The sequence below is a fragment of the Moschus berezovskii genome, chromosome 11 (genome assembly GCF_049115385.1).
Source record: "Moschus berezovskii isolate FMDL1 chromosome 11, NW_MosBer_1.0, whole genome shotgun sequence".
Classification (NCBI taxonomy): Eukaryota; Metazoa; Chordata; class Mammalia; order Artiodactyla; family Moschidae; genus Moschus; species Moschus berezovskii.
Genome location: NC_142470.1, coordinates 60,524,318 through 60,539,586, shown reverse-complemented (window position 1 = coordinate 60,539,586; position 15,269 = coordinate 60,524,318). Strand labels below are relative to the sequence as shown.

At 50.0% G+C, this 15,269-nt stretch overlaps 1 protein-coding gene across 1 annotated transcript in view; it reads right to left on the bottom strand.

The window, feature by feature from the left end:
• Positions 1-1,302: 1,302 nt before the first annotated feature.
• PAX8 (paired box 8) overlaps positions 1,303-15,269 on the bottom strand; it is a 57,195-nt gene continuing 43,228 nt past the window's right edge. Inside the window, exons 10-12 of the mRNA XM_088841785.1 lie at positions 10,944-11,045; positions 3,875-3,961; positions 1,303-2,433 (exon numbers count right to left, since the gene is read on the bottom strand). Coding sequence (XP_088697911.1) covers positions 2,357-2,433; positions 3,875-3,961; positions 10,944-11,045 — 266 coding nt within the window. The 3' untranslated portion in view covers positions 1,303-2,356. The remainder of the gene's footprint in view (positions 2,434-3,874; positions 3,962-10,943; positions 11,046-15,269) is intronic.

Genomic DNA, 15,269 nt, shown 5'->3' with positions numbered 1-15,269 from the left:
CCCTTGCAGTCACCACTGTATTTCCCACCTTGTTCTGTGGAATTTCACAGGAGAGTAATGTTCCAAGTCCTCACAGTAACTCCCTCACCCCTTCCTGACCCCGGCTTCTTGACTACCCAGTCTTGCCAAACATTTTGCGTGTGGTCACTTGAGTAATGTCCAACTCTTTGCAACCCTATGGACTGTAGCCTGCCAGGCTCCTCTGTCCATGGGGTTCTCCAGGCAAGAATACTGGAGAGGATTGCCATTAATTCCTCCAGGAGATCTTCCCTGGGATCCAACTCAAGTCTCTTACATCTCCTAAATTGGCAGGCAAGTGCTTTACCACTAGTGCCACCTGGGAAGTCCTACAATATTGCCAAATATTGGATTGGCCCAAAAATTCATTCGGTTTGGCCAACCCAATACTTAGGAACCAAGCCAAAAGCTATGAGACTCTCAGGGGTAGTCCCTGGATCTCCTTTGGGTCTAGAACCCCTGGCATCCCTGCTGAGTGCCCATAGTGCTGAGCTGAAGTGTTGGACTGAAGGTAAGAGGTTTGGATGCAATCTACCACTTCCCGCTTTAGGCAAGTTATTTCTTTACTTTCTGAGCCTCAGTTTCTCCATATGTAAAATAGGGCGAATCCCAGGTTCATTTGTGTGAGGATCCCATGCAGCTCCTGGTGGCTAAGACAGTAAAGAATGTCCCTGCAATGCAGGAGACCCTGGTTCGATCTCTGGGTCAGGAAGATCTCCTGGAGAAGGGAATGGCAACCCACTCCAGTATGCTTGCCTGAGAGTACCACAGACAGGGGAGCCTGGCAGGCTATAGTCCACAGGGTCACAAATAGTTGGACGTGACTGAGCGACTCACACTCTCAATACTTTCCCAGGCAGCTGAGCCCAATGACTGCCTTCTCCCTTCTCTCCTCTCACACCTCAGGGATCCTAAGAGCTGTTTATGCAGGCTCCTGTGTGGAGCTGTTCCTGGATCTGTCACCAGCCTTCCTGGCTGATTCTTTGGCTTCCTGTAAGAAACAGCGGCCACCAGCTGTGGGGAGTCTGTAATTGGTCGGGCACCAGGCCACGTGCTTATTTTCTGCTCTCACTGACTCAGAGATGGAACAATCAAAGCGTGGGGTACGTGGTGTGCCTGGCGTCGAACATCTCCCTGGGGAAGAATGCTAAGTCAGGGTTCTCCCGGACAATAGTGGTCCTTTCAACATGCAGCCCCAAAACAAGTTCATTGGCTGCTGTGCTCTGAGGTTTTCTGGAGAAAACCCTGTCCCACGGTGCCTCCTACCCAGTCAACCCCAAAGCCAGAGACCAAGAGCAATGGTTTATTGAGTCATATGGCAATGGTGGGTTGTCTTTTAAAAAAGAAAGAAGCATCAAGGAGAGAAGGCAGACATGGCAGGGAAACGACACTGAGGGGAAAGGGGTAGTCTGGCTTAAGCTGAGGCTCATATACAGTATTTACAGTCAGGCCTGGTGGGGGCGGGGGTGGGAGCTGTGGGGCCCAGAGAGGGGACTGTAGTGGGGGGTTGTGTCAGGGTCTCTCAGTAGCTGTGGGTTTGGCAGGGCTGTTGGGAGCAGGAGGCGGGGTCCCCAGTTACGAGCCTGGTTCTACTCTGGGCAGGGCTGCACCCCACCCCCCGGAGCCCGGGGCGGGGTGGGAAGGGTGCTTTGGAATGTCTGTCTCCAGCTGTAATGGGCTGGTCTGGCTGCCAAGGAGAGGGGTGGATCCTCCGCTGCGGGGGAGCCCCTGGGATGGAATTGGTACATTCACAGCAGCAGGTAAGGGGAAGGCAGGCGGCTGACCACCTTGACCACCGGGTGGAGCTCCTGGTTGGCTGGACACAGGGTTGAGCCCGTGACCAGGAGGGATGAGGAGGAAGAGCCAAGCAAGCTGCGTGGAGAAGGCGGTGCCTTTCAGGGTGGCAGTGGGGGTGAGCCTTCGCACCCACTGTGGCTGCGAGCTGGGCGGAAGTGCTCATAGCTGTTAGAGCGTGTCGACAGTGGAGCCACAGAGGCGCCTCTGTGTGCCCCCGAGCCTGTTGTGGGCCCCAAGGGCCATCCCTCTCCAGCCCTCTTCTCCACATTTCTCCTCCAATTCTGTCTCTTTGGAATGGGACAGTCTGTCCCCCTGGGACTCTTGTCCCTCATTAAGGAGTCCTGGAGGACCGGTGGCGTCTCCTCCACCATCGTCCTGCCTCTCATGGTTCACTGAATCAACCACACAGGGAGGGAGCCGCAATGCTGGATTTGTGGTTATTTTTCATGTAATAAATAAAGATTCCTTTGTGTGACTCTCGGGGGCCTGTCCCAGGCTGAGTCCTCCCGTGGCTCGGTCGCTCCCACTGTCCCCATGGCAACTACAGATGGTCAAAGGCCGTGGCGGTGGTGGGCGGCGCGCTCGGCCTTGATGTGGAACTGTAATAATATGGGGAACCTGGACAAGTTCGAAAAAAAAAAGAACAACAACACTGCCGGTCAGAAGAAAAAAATTGCACCATAGCCTCCCCCTGCCTCTGCTAACCTTTAAGACAGCATGAGTTAATCATTGATCCCTCTGGCCTATCTGATCATCAAAGATTAACTCCTCTCTGGCCCTTATTTCCTCCTTCTCTGGCCTCACCTTTGAGTTTCTGGCCAGAAGGAGAACAGTGGCTTCTTGCCCCTCCCCTCCCCACAATTCCTTTGACCTTCAGCACCCTTGCATTGAGAGAGGGCAAGAAAAAGAAGTTACAACTGGAGTTCTGAACAATCAAGTACTAACTGGGGGATCACTGGGGTGTTCCCCAGCCTTGCCCAAAAGGCACAAGATCAGAGGATCTTAGGAACCAGGGGGGATGGAAAGCTGACTGCTCAAGGGATATGTGGGTTTGAGAGCCTCCTCCAGGCTGCTCTGCACACCCACAGGATGGACAGCCAGGGGTAGTTCCATGGGGAGGGCACATTTCTATCCCCTTATCTTTCCGAGTTGAACTGGACATAAGGGTGGCTTGAACTCACATTGCAAACAGAACCCAAGTCAGTCAGCCTCCTAGTCATTCCTGGAATATGAGGAGGTAACAGGAGGAGAGAGGGAGGGTCTTGGGAATGGAGACCCCTGGGGTCGGCTGCACTGCGTTGCAGCTTCTACAGGGCTCAGGTTTGCTCCCAGACCCTCCAGGCCACCCCTTCATGAAGACTCCAGTGGGATCCCTCACATTCATTTATGGGGTTTGGTTTCCTGATTTCCTTGGTTTCTCAACCCAACCCCGGCCCAGGGGGAGAGGGGCTGATGAGAAGCCCTGCAGTCCAGTTCATTACCTAGACCTCCATACTGAAGGCTGCTGCCCACATCTCAAGCCAAATATCAGGAATATGGTGGAACAGAGGGTCTCTGTGTAAGGGCTTTGGGGCTGAATCATGAGTATTTTCGAGTCACTTAGATGGTTAATGAGAGCGACAGGATGCCACTGTTTGCAATTAGCACGCTCCCAAGCAGGAGGGTTGTTGGCACTCCCCTAGGTACCCTCCAAGATGTGGAGGGGCAGAGAGATGTGCCCTCCCTGTGGAACTTTCTTAGCTTGTTCATCCTGCAGATGTCCGCTCTACCCCCACCCTCCCAAAGCGTGAGCCCTGAATCTTACACAAAACAAAGATTTCACAGACATGGCCTCATGATGGAGAAGTGAGTGATGTCCAGAAGTCTCTCTTCCGCCTCTCCCCCCAGACAACTTGGTACACTGCCTTTCCCTGACCTTCTCAGATTATGGATAACACCTGTCTCTGCAGGGCTTCCATCAAACTGGGGATTCCCAGCTCTCAGACCACTTTGGTCCAACCTAGCACCCCCACCCGCCCCGCACAGTAGAGGGCCTGCAACAGCCCCAGAGGCAACTTACTCAGTAGGCTGGAGTTGGGGAAGCGCCAGGCCTCGCTGTAGGAGGAGTAGGGGGTGTGGCCGTAGGCATTGCCAGAGTATTCGCTTCCTGTGGGAGGCACACAGGTGACAGACCCATGAGGTGGATTCACGCTCTGAGGGCTGGGGCTGGGGGATGAGGGTCTGCAGGGTGGACACAGAGCGAGCCCTGGGGGACAGGTGGGGCCAGGGAAGGAACAGTGGGGGCTCAGGAGACCCCTCCATGAGCCCTTTGGAGGCCCATCCATCTGCATTCCTTTGGGGGGCAGTGCCTTTTCCGTCAGGGACTGGGGGTATGGCCCTGACACTATCAGCTCTCATAGGAACCCCAGGAGGTAGATGTTATTATGATGCCCATTTTCTAGTTGAGGAAACAGAGTCTTGGGGATCTGTAGCTCACACAGCTGCAGGGTTTGGTGAAATTTGAAAGCTGTGCTGTGACTCCAGGTTCTAGGTTCTAACCATTTCTGCTGCTGCCTGGACCTTCTGTAGAAAGGTCTTTCCAGGAGGGGTCAATGTGAGTGAGAGAGGTTAGTGGTAAAGGAAGGACTCAAGGGAGTATAAACTGTGCTGTTGTTGTTGTTTAATCACTAGGTCATGTCTGACTCTTGTGACCCCATGGACTGCAGCCTACCAGGCTTCTCTGTCCATAGGATTTTACTGGAGTGGGTTGCTGCTCCTTTCCCCAGGGGATCTTCCCAACCCATGTCTCCTGTATTGGCAGGTGGGTTCTTTGTAGCTTCCTTCAGTATGCTTTGTTACAGAGGAGAGAGAGAGTGTGTGTGTCTGTGTGTGTGCATGCGTGCATGGTTGGGGATGGGTGCAGAGGATGAAAGGCACAAAAGGGGTGGGGCCTGGAGAGCATGGCGGTCCTGAGACTTCCTCTGAAGAGATTCTTGTCCCATCTCAAACCTGCCACTTGAAGAAAACTCAGCACACGACTTACACAAAGCAAATCAGATCACCTGTTTCTGTGAGTGGATTCTTGGCCTCACTGACTTACTTACCAAAGAAATGACTTAAGAATTCCCTTAAATAACAAAGCAGACCACCACAATTACTGTTGGAACTCAGACGGAGCTTAAGGTTGGCAAAGCACTTTCCCACACTCGAAGCCCCTTTATTCTCACAACTAGGAGGCGCCCATCAATAACATCAATTTACAGAAGAGGAAGCTGGAGCGCAGCATGAGTAAGGAGTTAGCCTCAAATCCCACAGATGGGAAATGGCAGAGGAGAAGTTGACCTGAGAGGTCTTCACTCGAAATTCCATATCATCCATTTATGCACCTGGGAGACAGTTCCATCCACAAAGCCAGGTTCCCACCAATCCTGAACTCCAGTGAATATCCACACCGCCTTCCAGAATCTCATCTGCTGTTACAAGTCAAGTGCCTTCTTTGGCTCCTGAACTCATTCCCAGATTCTGGGAGTGGGGCTCGAAGCTGCCTGGCTCTGGGGCTGGCCTGCCTGGAGCCAAATCTCTGTGCCCCACTTCCAAGTTGTGCAACCTTGGACAAGTCACTGAGCTGCTCTGAGCCTTAGTTTCCTTATCTGTCAAACAGGGCAGATTATTTCCCCTATCTCATGGGGTTGTGGGGAGGATTCAATTCGATAACATAGATCAAACGCTTATGGCACCACTCTTGGAACAGAAGAAGCAGGCAAGGAATGCCAGCATTTATGATTTCCCCATTAGGCAGGCACAAAAATAAAGCTCACCAGAGCCCCACATCCGTCATCCAACCAGTGTTAAAGCCTGAGTTGGGGTCAGTGGGTGCTGATTTCCTGCCAGAGAGGTAGGCAATTGCACAGCAGGAATGGAAGCGAGGAGGAAGAGCCTGAAGGAGAGGAAGGCTTCTGGGTCCTTGTGGAGGGCGTTAGTGACAAGCAGTAACACAGGAAGTTCATTAGGGGCAGGGGTTAATCTAACAGGTCAGGTGAACAACAAATACATGGAAGAGAAAGGAGGGAGGGGAAAAAAGCAAAGGGATTAAATATAGGAAGAAAGAAAGGAAGAAATGACCTCATCCAACCATTCGTTTCACAAATGAAGAAACTGCTGCCCAGAGAGGGAAAGACATTTTGCCCCAGGCCACATGTTCCCTTAGAACCTGCGAGGACCCTGGCCTCCGGTGCCTACTCCAGTGCTCTTTCTTGTATTCACAAAGTGACCTGCTTTGTGTACTGCTGGTGTACGCCACGCCTCCTTGGTTTCAGCGCATCCTTGGAGAAAGCCAACTATCCCTTAGCAATGCTCTCAGGCCCTGACCCTACCCCAGCCAATGCCAACCTCAGCCAGCTCCAAAGGACAGGAAGAAATGTGGAAAATCCAACGTGTTTGCCCCACACTGTGTCACTTATTCAGGCATTCACTCACTCGCTCACTTGTTCATTTATCCAACACACACTCACAGGGTGCTTATGTGCCTTGGTCACACAGTAGTCGGAAGAGAGGATGGGGCTGAGGAGGTGGTACACCCCTAGGCGCAGCATCCTTTCACCATCAGGTCCGTCAACCCACCTTCATCCACAGCAGATGAAATGTCCTTGCTCTCATGAAAGGCCAACCGGGCCTCTCTGCTCTGCATCCTACCCCACTCATCTTTCCATGGATTGGGCCCTCATAATTTATCCCTTCTCTTCCTCCCTTTCCAATTCATCGTTCCCCTAGCCAGCCAACAGGCTCTGCTATTTTCTCTTTTAAAAATCCCCTCCTTAGCCCACATTTCTCCGCAGCTCACAGCTCTTCTCTGCTCCATGGTCTCTGCCCTCACCTCCTCATCCCCCCTCCAGTCAGGCCAACGCTGATCCCTTCAAATCCCTACAACCTCTACCCCGATCACTCCAAAGGTCACTTGGCTGACTCTGATTCAGTTCATCACTCCCTCCCTGCCTTTGGGTTTCATGGCGCCAATTCCCCTGCTTTGCCACCTAACCCGCTGGCCTTTCCTTTTGCCTTGTTGGTTCCTTCTCTGCTATATCTCTAAATGTTGAAGGACCCCAGAGCTTGGTTTGTGAGCCTTCTGTGATTTTCCATCCACATCCTCTTTCTGGTGACCTTGCATAATCCCTTAAGCATTAAATAACAGTTCTGCACAATGGCTGAAATGTATGCCCTAGTCTTTCCTGACTAGGAAAGTGGCTGAAATGTATGCCCTAGTCTTTCCTGACTAGGAAATACATCATGTGCCTACTGATGTATTAAACTGGTTATCTAGGAGGTGTCTCAATCCTAATATGGCCCAACAGAACCCTTGATTTCCATATGCCAAATACTCTACCATTTCCTCTTCTGATCTCCCATATATACTTGCCACCACCACCCACATCTTTTCCCAAACCTCAAACCAGGAACTTATCCTTGTTTCCTCTGTCATTAAACCCCTACAGCCAATTCACTAGTAAGTGCTATTGGCTCCACCACCAAAATACATTACGTCCTCAATGTCTCTTTTCTCCTCCTTCCCTGCTACTTCCCTGGCGCATGCCACTGTCATGTCCTGTATCAACCACTGCAGTTGTCCCTCCCCTAACTGGTCTCTAGGTGTCCTCTTCTGTCTACCATCTGATTTCCCAGTGACCCAAGTAGTCTTAAAATTTGACCCCCCGCCTCCCGCCACGACCAATATCTTTTCATTCTGTGTGCTTTCCCCGCTCACTCGCTGTTCTCAGTGACGCTCACACTCTTCCCAGGTGTGATCATGCTGCACGACTAGTTCCTACCTTGGGGCCTTTGCACCTGCTGTTCTTTTGGGCTGGGGATGGTCTGCCCCAGTTTAGCACTTGGCTGACCGCTCTGAACACCTTCTCAGAGGGGCCTCTCCTGATCACCCAATCTAAAGTAGTTATCTTCTCTCCCTGCGGGCTCTTTATTACATCATCCCACTTTATTGTCTGAACCAGAGCTTATCGCTATCTGAAATTATCCTGTTGATTCATTCCTTGACTTGTTTACTATACATTCTTCTCCACTGTTAGGCTGTAAGCTCCATAAACAGATGGACCTGGCTTGATCACTGCATCCCATACCAGAGAATCTCAACTCCTATTTGTTAAGTGGAAACTGGTAAATGGATGGAAGGATGCAAGGATGCTTGAAAGGGTGGATGACAGAAGTGAGGATAATGGATAAAAGAAAGGATAGATGTATGAAAAGGCACATGGAAGGATGAATAGAGGGATAAAAGGTTGAAAGGATGAACTAAAGGATGGGTGGATGATGGAAGACAGATGAATGGATGGACGGGAGAAAGGATGGGTGAAGAAAAGATGAACAGAAGGTTGACGTGATAGGAGAATGGATGAATGGAAAGATGGGTGAATAGACGGATGGATGGATGCATGAATAGAAAAATGGGTAGATGGATGGAAGAAAGGATGGATAAGGGAAAGATGGATAGAATACTGAATAACAGAGTGATGGAAGGATGGATAAGAATGTGCATGGATACTGGGAAAATGTGTGAAAAGATGAACGCATGGAAAGATGGACAGACAGATGGGTGTAGGCATCCATCGGAGTTGTTCAGCTCCAACACTGATAAGAGGGCCATTAACAGTATTAACAGGGCAGGAACAGCAACAGCAACAATTAGAAGGGAAAACAGAAGATGAATAGACAAGAGAAATCTGTGCCCTGGTCTTATGCCTGTGTCACTCTCTCAGCTCGTGTGGTTACTTCTGATATGATGGGAGGCAGCGTGGTGTAGCAGAAAGAACGCAAGATTTAAAAATCAAAAGAATAGTGTTTGAACAACCCAGCCACTTAGTATGATTATGATTATGATCCCCAAGCACACCACTTTGCTTTTCTAAGCTTGATTCCTTATCTACATAAACCTAAGATTATATCAATGCTCCAGTCTTATGGTGAGGAGTCAGTGAGAAATAAACTTATACCTACCAATGGCCAGGCACCCAGAAAATGTAAACAAATGATCTCTTCTGTCCTTCTACAACTGACTGAAGACTGTCACTGGCATGCCTTGCTGAGAGCATTTTGTATCTATCTAGAACACAGTAGGTGCTCAGTGAAAGTTTGATTTTAATGGAAGAAATCCCCCTTCAATCAATCAGGAGATTGTAACCACTAGTAAGAAACGGACAAATACTTTTCTACCAAAAAAATTCCTTAAGAATTCATTTGCACCACCAAGTTATGAGGAACCAAGGGATGCGTTTAACTAACACTGCATTTTCTAAAAACTGATTTGCATGAAACTTACTGGGTGCCCATCCACCTTGCCAGGCAAACCCCCTCTTGGAATTCATTTGTGGTCCACAGTGTACTTGTGTTATTATTATTATTTTTTTAATGCAACACCCACTCCTCAGGATGAGGTCTTTAGAGAACCAACCTGGGAGACTTTGATGAGAGGCCCGAGACTTCCAGCTACCTCACAGGTCAGACTCTGGGCCCCAGGAACCCTGTGCCCTGGGCCTGCCCCCGGGAAATGATTCATAATTAAGAGAAAAGCCCTGGGCTTTCTGTCTCTTCCTCCTCCTCTAAGCAGGCGGCAGGGAAAGGTGGAGAGGTTGGAAGGGGGATGGGGGCACTGACTGGAGCCTGGGATTGTGATTGAGAGGCCCCATTATCCACACTCTTAAAAAAATAACCGAATCTTTTCCTTTTTTATCTTGACCAATCTCATTTCACGCTCCAGAAGAGGAAGGGAGGGAGGGAGGGAGTCTGGGGCCAGGAGGGAGAGAGGAGTCAGTATTCTGTATTTTCAACGCTGCATTAAGCACATCGCCACGGTAACCAGGCAGCAACAAGTGCCAGCTCAGCGGGTTCCCAGGGAGCCCAGAGCTTCCTTCCCTCCCTTGCTCCTCTGTCCCCTCCCTCTGCCCAGGAGCGCACAGCCCACCTGCCTCGCACAGGGCGCCCACAGTGGGTGGCTGGTAAAGAATAACCCCTGCTGGCGGGGGAGGGGAAGCAGGTCTGGGTGAAGGCCTTGAGTCTCTGGAGTCAGAGGCAGGTAGGCTGGTGGGGAGAAGCAGGGTCACAGATGCCCTGATTCAGAGCCCTTTCCAGAAGCTCCAGGTCCTCAGACCTCTCTGGGCAGTGCAAATGGCTCTGAAAGTTCAGTTGCTCAGTCAGGTCTGACTCTTTGTGACCCTATGCACTGTAGCCCTCTAGGCTCCTCTGTCCATGAAACTCTCCAGGCAAGAATAGCGGAGTGGGTAGCCATTCCCTTCTCCACACACGGATTGAACCCTGCATTGCAGGCAGATTCTTTACCGTCTGAGCCACCAGGACCCTATGTACATTGCTCCACCCTATCCATTCTGGGGTTCTCCCTATAGGGTTCCTAAAAGAATGAGATTCCATTGTTCTCACTTGTACAGACCTTGATACCCCAGGTCACTGCTGGGTGATGATCATCCTGTCAGACAAAGAGACCCCCAGGACTGTTGGGGAGGATTCCAGGACTGTCCAAGTAATGATGCAGACATACTCTCTGCTCATCTCACACTCTAGCACCTTTGGAATACTCAAGCCACGGGTCCTGACTGTTCAGGGTTGAATGAATGTGAGGTATGAAGAAGGATATTTCAACCATCTTCATCGCCATCATCAGCAACACCATTCACACTCATATTTTTCAGAAAGGGTAAACCAAGATTCATCAGAGGTAAATAACTGGGAGACCACAGGGTGCTTAAGAGCTGGGCTTAGGTTTACCTCCATTATTCTAATGGTTCCCAGATGACTCTCTATGAAGGCTTACTGAATCACTGGAAGAAATAGCAGAGCTCCGATTTGAATTTAGTCTGTCTCAGCCTCTCCCTTTGCATCATGATGGGAAATAGGGAGCCTCTGGGAAGAAGGGGGCTGAGGTGGAGGGAGAGTTAAGGGGCCAGGCCAGGACTGCACTGGAGTCTTTTCTCCAGGTGTTAACAAGAAGCTGCATCCCTTGGTCCATCCTTCAGTGTCCTTCAGAAAGTCTATGCATGGGGCACACCATACCTCTTGTACCCTCTTGCTTCACCTGTGGCTACCACTTCCTCTTTACAATGTTTCCCCTCCTGCCCAGCCCCACCCCTTACCTGCCACCATGCCTGCGATGGCAGAAGAGGCATAGCTGCCCTGTCCACTGGTGGGGATGTGGGGTGGGTATCCAGGCAGCGTGGGGCCCACCATCTCTCGCCCTGAAAAAATACAGCAAAGCATTATCAGGCGGGCCACTGTGGGCTCCTGTACTTACTGTCTTGCTCCTCGGAGGCTCCGCAAGCCTGCCCTGCCACTCCCACTCTCTCCCAAGCCACTCTCTGGACCTACTTCCTCCCTCCCCTCTCCTTCTCTGAGCCCAAGCTCCTCTCTACTCAGTGGGTCTTCACCAGGCCACGGGCTCCACCATGTGGGGGGCGGGGGGCTGGCTGTTACAGGCCTCTATTATTTCCTGTCCTCCAGTGATTTTATTTACAAGAATCTTGGTCATCCATAATGACGTCATGGTATTGGAGGGAGGCTGGGGGCTATGTCTTCCAGGTTTCGTGGTCCCCTGTGGCATTCGCATAGCAGCCAGCACAGTGGGCTGAAATAAACACATGAGAAGCCACTGTCCACTGGAAACCCTTTCAGCCCCAGCTCCCAGGAGAACCAAGGACAAGGTCCTGTGAAGGGATGGCAAAAGGGCGACTGGTTGGCCCATCACTGTCCTTTTCTGGACCTGTGGCAGACATTGCTAATCAATCACCACACTCTTTGCCTCTGAGCCAGAATGGGGTTTCTGCTCCTCAACCTGGCCTTGCGGGTGGATATAATGTATCAGAGCTGCAAGGGACATGAAACATGTTGCCTATTCCTGACCTGGAAAGGAGATGTGGGTTGACAGGCAGTGTTTATACAAGCCTGCGAACCACTGACATCTATCCATGCCATTCCTGAAAAGAACTATTTTCAGCAGAACAGACAAGTATCCCTCTTTTTGTTTATCTATAATCTGTGGGAAATATTCTGGCCTTGGTGACACGGAGGCTGCTCTGTGAAGTTCTGATGTTCTGGCTCTGCCTCTCCTCTCCATCAGGTAGTCAAGCCTTCCCATTCTGGAGACCCCATTTAAGCTGGTGATTTCTCTCCATACACACCATGTACCAACTACCACAATCCTCCCCCCAACCCGTGTCCCTTCTTTGATGACCCCCTGTCTGGCAGGCCCACAAGATCCTCCCTCACCCAAGGATTCTTGACCAGGTAACAAGACATCCCAATCTGCCTAGATATGAATACTGTCCCAGCATATTTACAAAGAACGCACATTTCACTCTCTTCCCTTTCAAAACACCCCCATTTGATGATGCAATTATCTGGTGGTCTGAGTTCTTGGTGATGTTTATGAGGTAGGTAGGTTTCCCAACCCTATTTCCGTTGACACTTGGGGCCAGATAATTCTCCGTGGCGGGGGGTGGGGGGTGGGGGGAGGCTGTCTTGTGCATTACAGGATGTTGGACAGCATCCCTGGGGTCTACCTTCTAGATGCCAGTAACAGTTCCCACCCAGTGCGACAACCCAGAATGTCTCCAGATATTGTCACATGACTCCAGGGTGGCAAAATCACCTCTGAATGAGAAAGACTGGATTAGATTATCACCATTTTATCAAAATGCCTTTACCTCTTTCCACACTGGGGGCTGCCTTTTCTCCTAGGACTCATGGATTCCCTGTGAGCCTCTGTCAACCAGGTTACCAAGTCCACCCCACTATGGCACTGTTTGCCAATTTTCCCTCCATCAGTCCCCCACCCCCACCCCTGGGGTCCTTCTTGTGTCAGACCCTCTAAGTGGTGCCGAGCAACAGTGGAAGAGAAGGTACCTCTCACAGGAACACTGTAAGTTGTCAATTCAGCAGTAACTGCCTCCTTACCTCTAGTCTAGAGATTCCTTGAAGACCATTCATTTGACAAATACTGATTAATCCTGATATCCTGGGCATTTAAGAAGCACTTGGGGATACAGCAGTAAGCAAGAATGTAAATTAACAAGGCTAGGCGCTAAGTCAAGGGAGGATAGACGGGGAGGGGTACTGGAGCCAAGCCTGGGGGGCCCAACAGACAAGACCAGGCCTCCTGGACTTCCACCCTTCCTCTAGGGGAAGGGTCCAGAAATCAGAGGACTTCGGTCCTCACTCTGCTTCTACAACTAATTTTCCAAGTGCCCTTAGACCAGCCACCTACATGCCCCAAGCCTCAGCTTCTTCACGTGTAAAATGGGGAAAATAAATAAATAAATGAGAGTAGCCATACACACCTTATTACTATTACCATCACGTTATCAGCATCGTTCAAAGTTTCATGCCCCAGCTGCACACTGATTCGTGCAATGGACACATTCTATAAATTATTACATGCCAAGGGAAACCTTATAGAATAAATCCCATAGGAAAGAGCTATCGGTGTTCACGATTCAAAGCTGTGTGAATGTTTTGGTAAAAATGAACACCACCCCTTAAGTTCCTAGTTTGTTTTGAGCATACTGTCTGGCAGTGGTTGGTGTTGGACCAAACAGAGTGAAACCTGCTGGAATTTGACAGATGAGTTCAGTTCACTTGACACAGGCCTGAACAAATGAGGGCTTGGCAACACAGGTGAGAGGAGAGTGACTTCAGTATAATGAGAAGAAGGGGACACAGGTAGAAAATTGGATCTTTTTTCGAAAAAGACCGCAATTCGATCAGATCTCAGACTGAGCCCCTTCGACCCTTGGATGAAGCCCCTAATACTAGAGCCCACAAAGGCAAGGAGTGGCATGAAGTCTATGTGGGCAGATCGAGGACAGGGGGTGGATGTGACATGAGAAGGAGGGTGATGGAAGAGGGTGAGGGCTAATTCAGGCCTGAAGCCTTTTTCCCTTTCCTATTCCCTCCCCACTTCCGAGAGATGGACAGACAGACATCTAGGTCTAGATTACGACCAGGGAGGACAGTATTTAATTTCCCTGACCTGCATCTTCTCATCTCTCTTATGAAGAGCTCAGTTAGATGAGAGATTGTACACTGGGTTCACCTAAATCAATACTTGATTGATTGGGAGGGGGCTTCCTGTTGCACTGTGTTGAGAAGGATTCTGAGGCTGCATCTGTGTCTGCTATGACTGGGGTTGGGGTAAGTATTGGCTCTCAGATCACCTATTAGCTGATATTGGCCTAGGTGCTCCCTGGGGCTCCCTGTGGTCCCACATTTCCCCCTCTCATGTTACTCTCATCTTGTCCTTTTCCATCACCAGGTCCTGCTGCTTCTTAAGCTCTACTGCTCAGGGGGACAGAGCACCAGGACACAAGCTCTCCTTAAGCCACAATTTAATTTAGTCACAGTTGCCCCCCTCAGTCCCATCCCATGAGAACTAGCCCCTAAAATGCTCTTAGAAGTTGAATTTCATCAGCTTTACTCCCTTGTATTCTGCAATTTTTGATCTTCATTCCTTCTTAGTCACCTAATTTTCTCCCAGTGGGAGAGAGGTAACTGAGTCAGATGCTGGAGCGTCAACTCCTGGAGGTTTCCTCCCCTGAAACTTGGCCCCCTTGAAAAACCAGCTGAGACTGTCTTCAGGACACCCTTCACCCTCAACTTTTCCGTTAGTCCCCAGGAAAGAGTGAAAGTGTTAGTGGCTCAGTTGTATCTGACTCTTTGTGACGCCATGGACTGTAGCCCACCAGGCTCCTCTGTCCATGGGATTTCCCAGGCAAGAACACTGGAGAGGGTTGCCATTCCCTTCTCCAGGGGATCTTCCTGACCCAGTATTTGAACCTGTGTCTCCTGCATTGCAGAAAGATTCTTTACACTAGTGCTACCTGGGAAGCCCCAGGACTCTGCTTCAATTCCTTAACTATTCGGTTTCTTCCCCCAAAGCCAAGAACTTTACAACTTTCTTAGAAATGAAACTACAGAAGCCATAAGAAACCATGCCTTCCCAGCCTATTTTCTGGACTTAATTGATTTTTAAGGCTCTTCACCATAAGTTTATCTTTGGTTTGTAATTCCATCTCTTCTGCACTCAAGTATAGTTTCAAAATAGTTCTGTTTTTAAGAAGCTGATGTAGGACTTCCCTGGTGGTCCAGTGGATAAGAATTTACCTGCCAATACAGGGGACATGAGTTCAATCCCTGGTCTGGGAAGATTCCACATATCTTGGAGCAACTAAGCATGTGTACCACAACTACTGAGCCCACGTTCTAGGGCCAGAAAGCTGCAGCTACTGAAGCCTGTGTGCCTACAGCTCCACAATAAGAGAAGCCACCGCAATGAGAAGTCTGTGCATCACAACTAGAGAACAGTCCCCACTCTCCCCAACTAGAGAAATCACATGCGCAGTAACAAAGATCCCGCACAGCCACATAAAATAAATAAATTATATATATATATACATGTATATGTATAT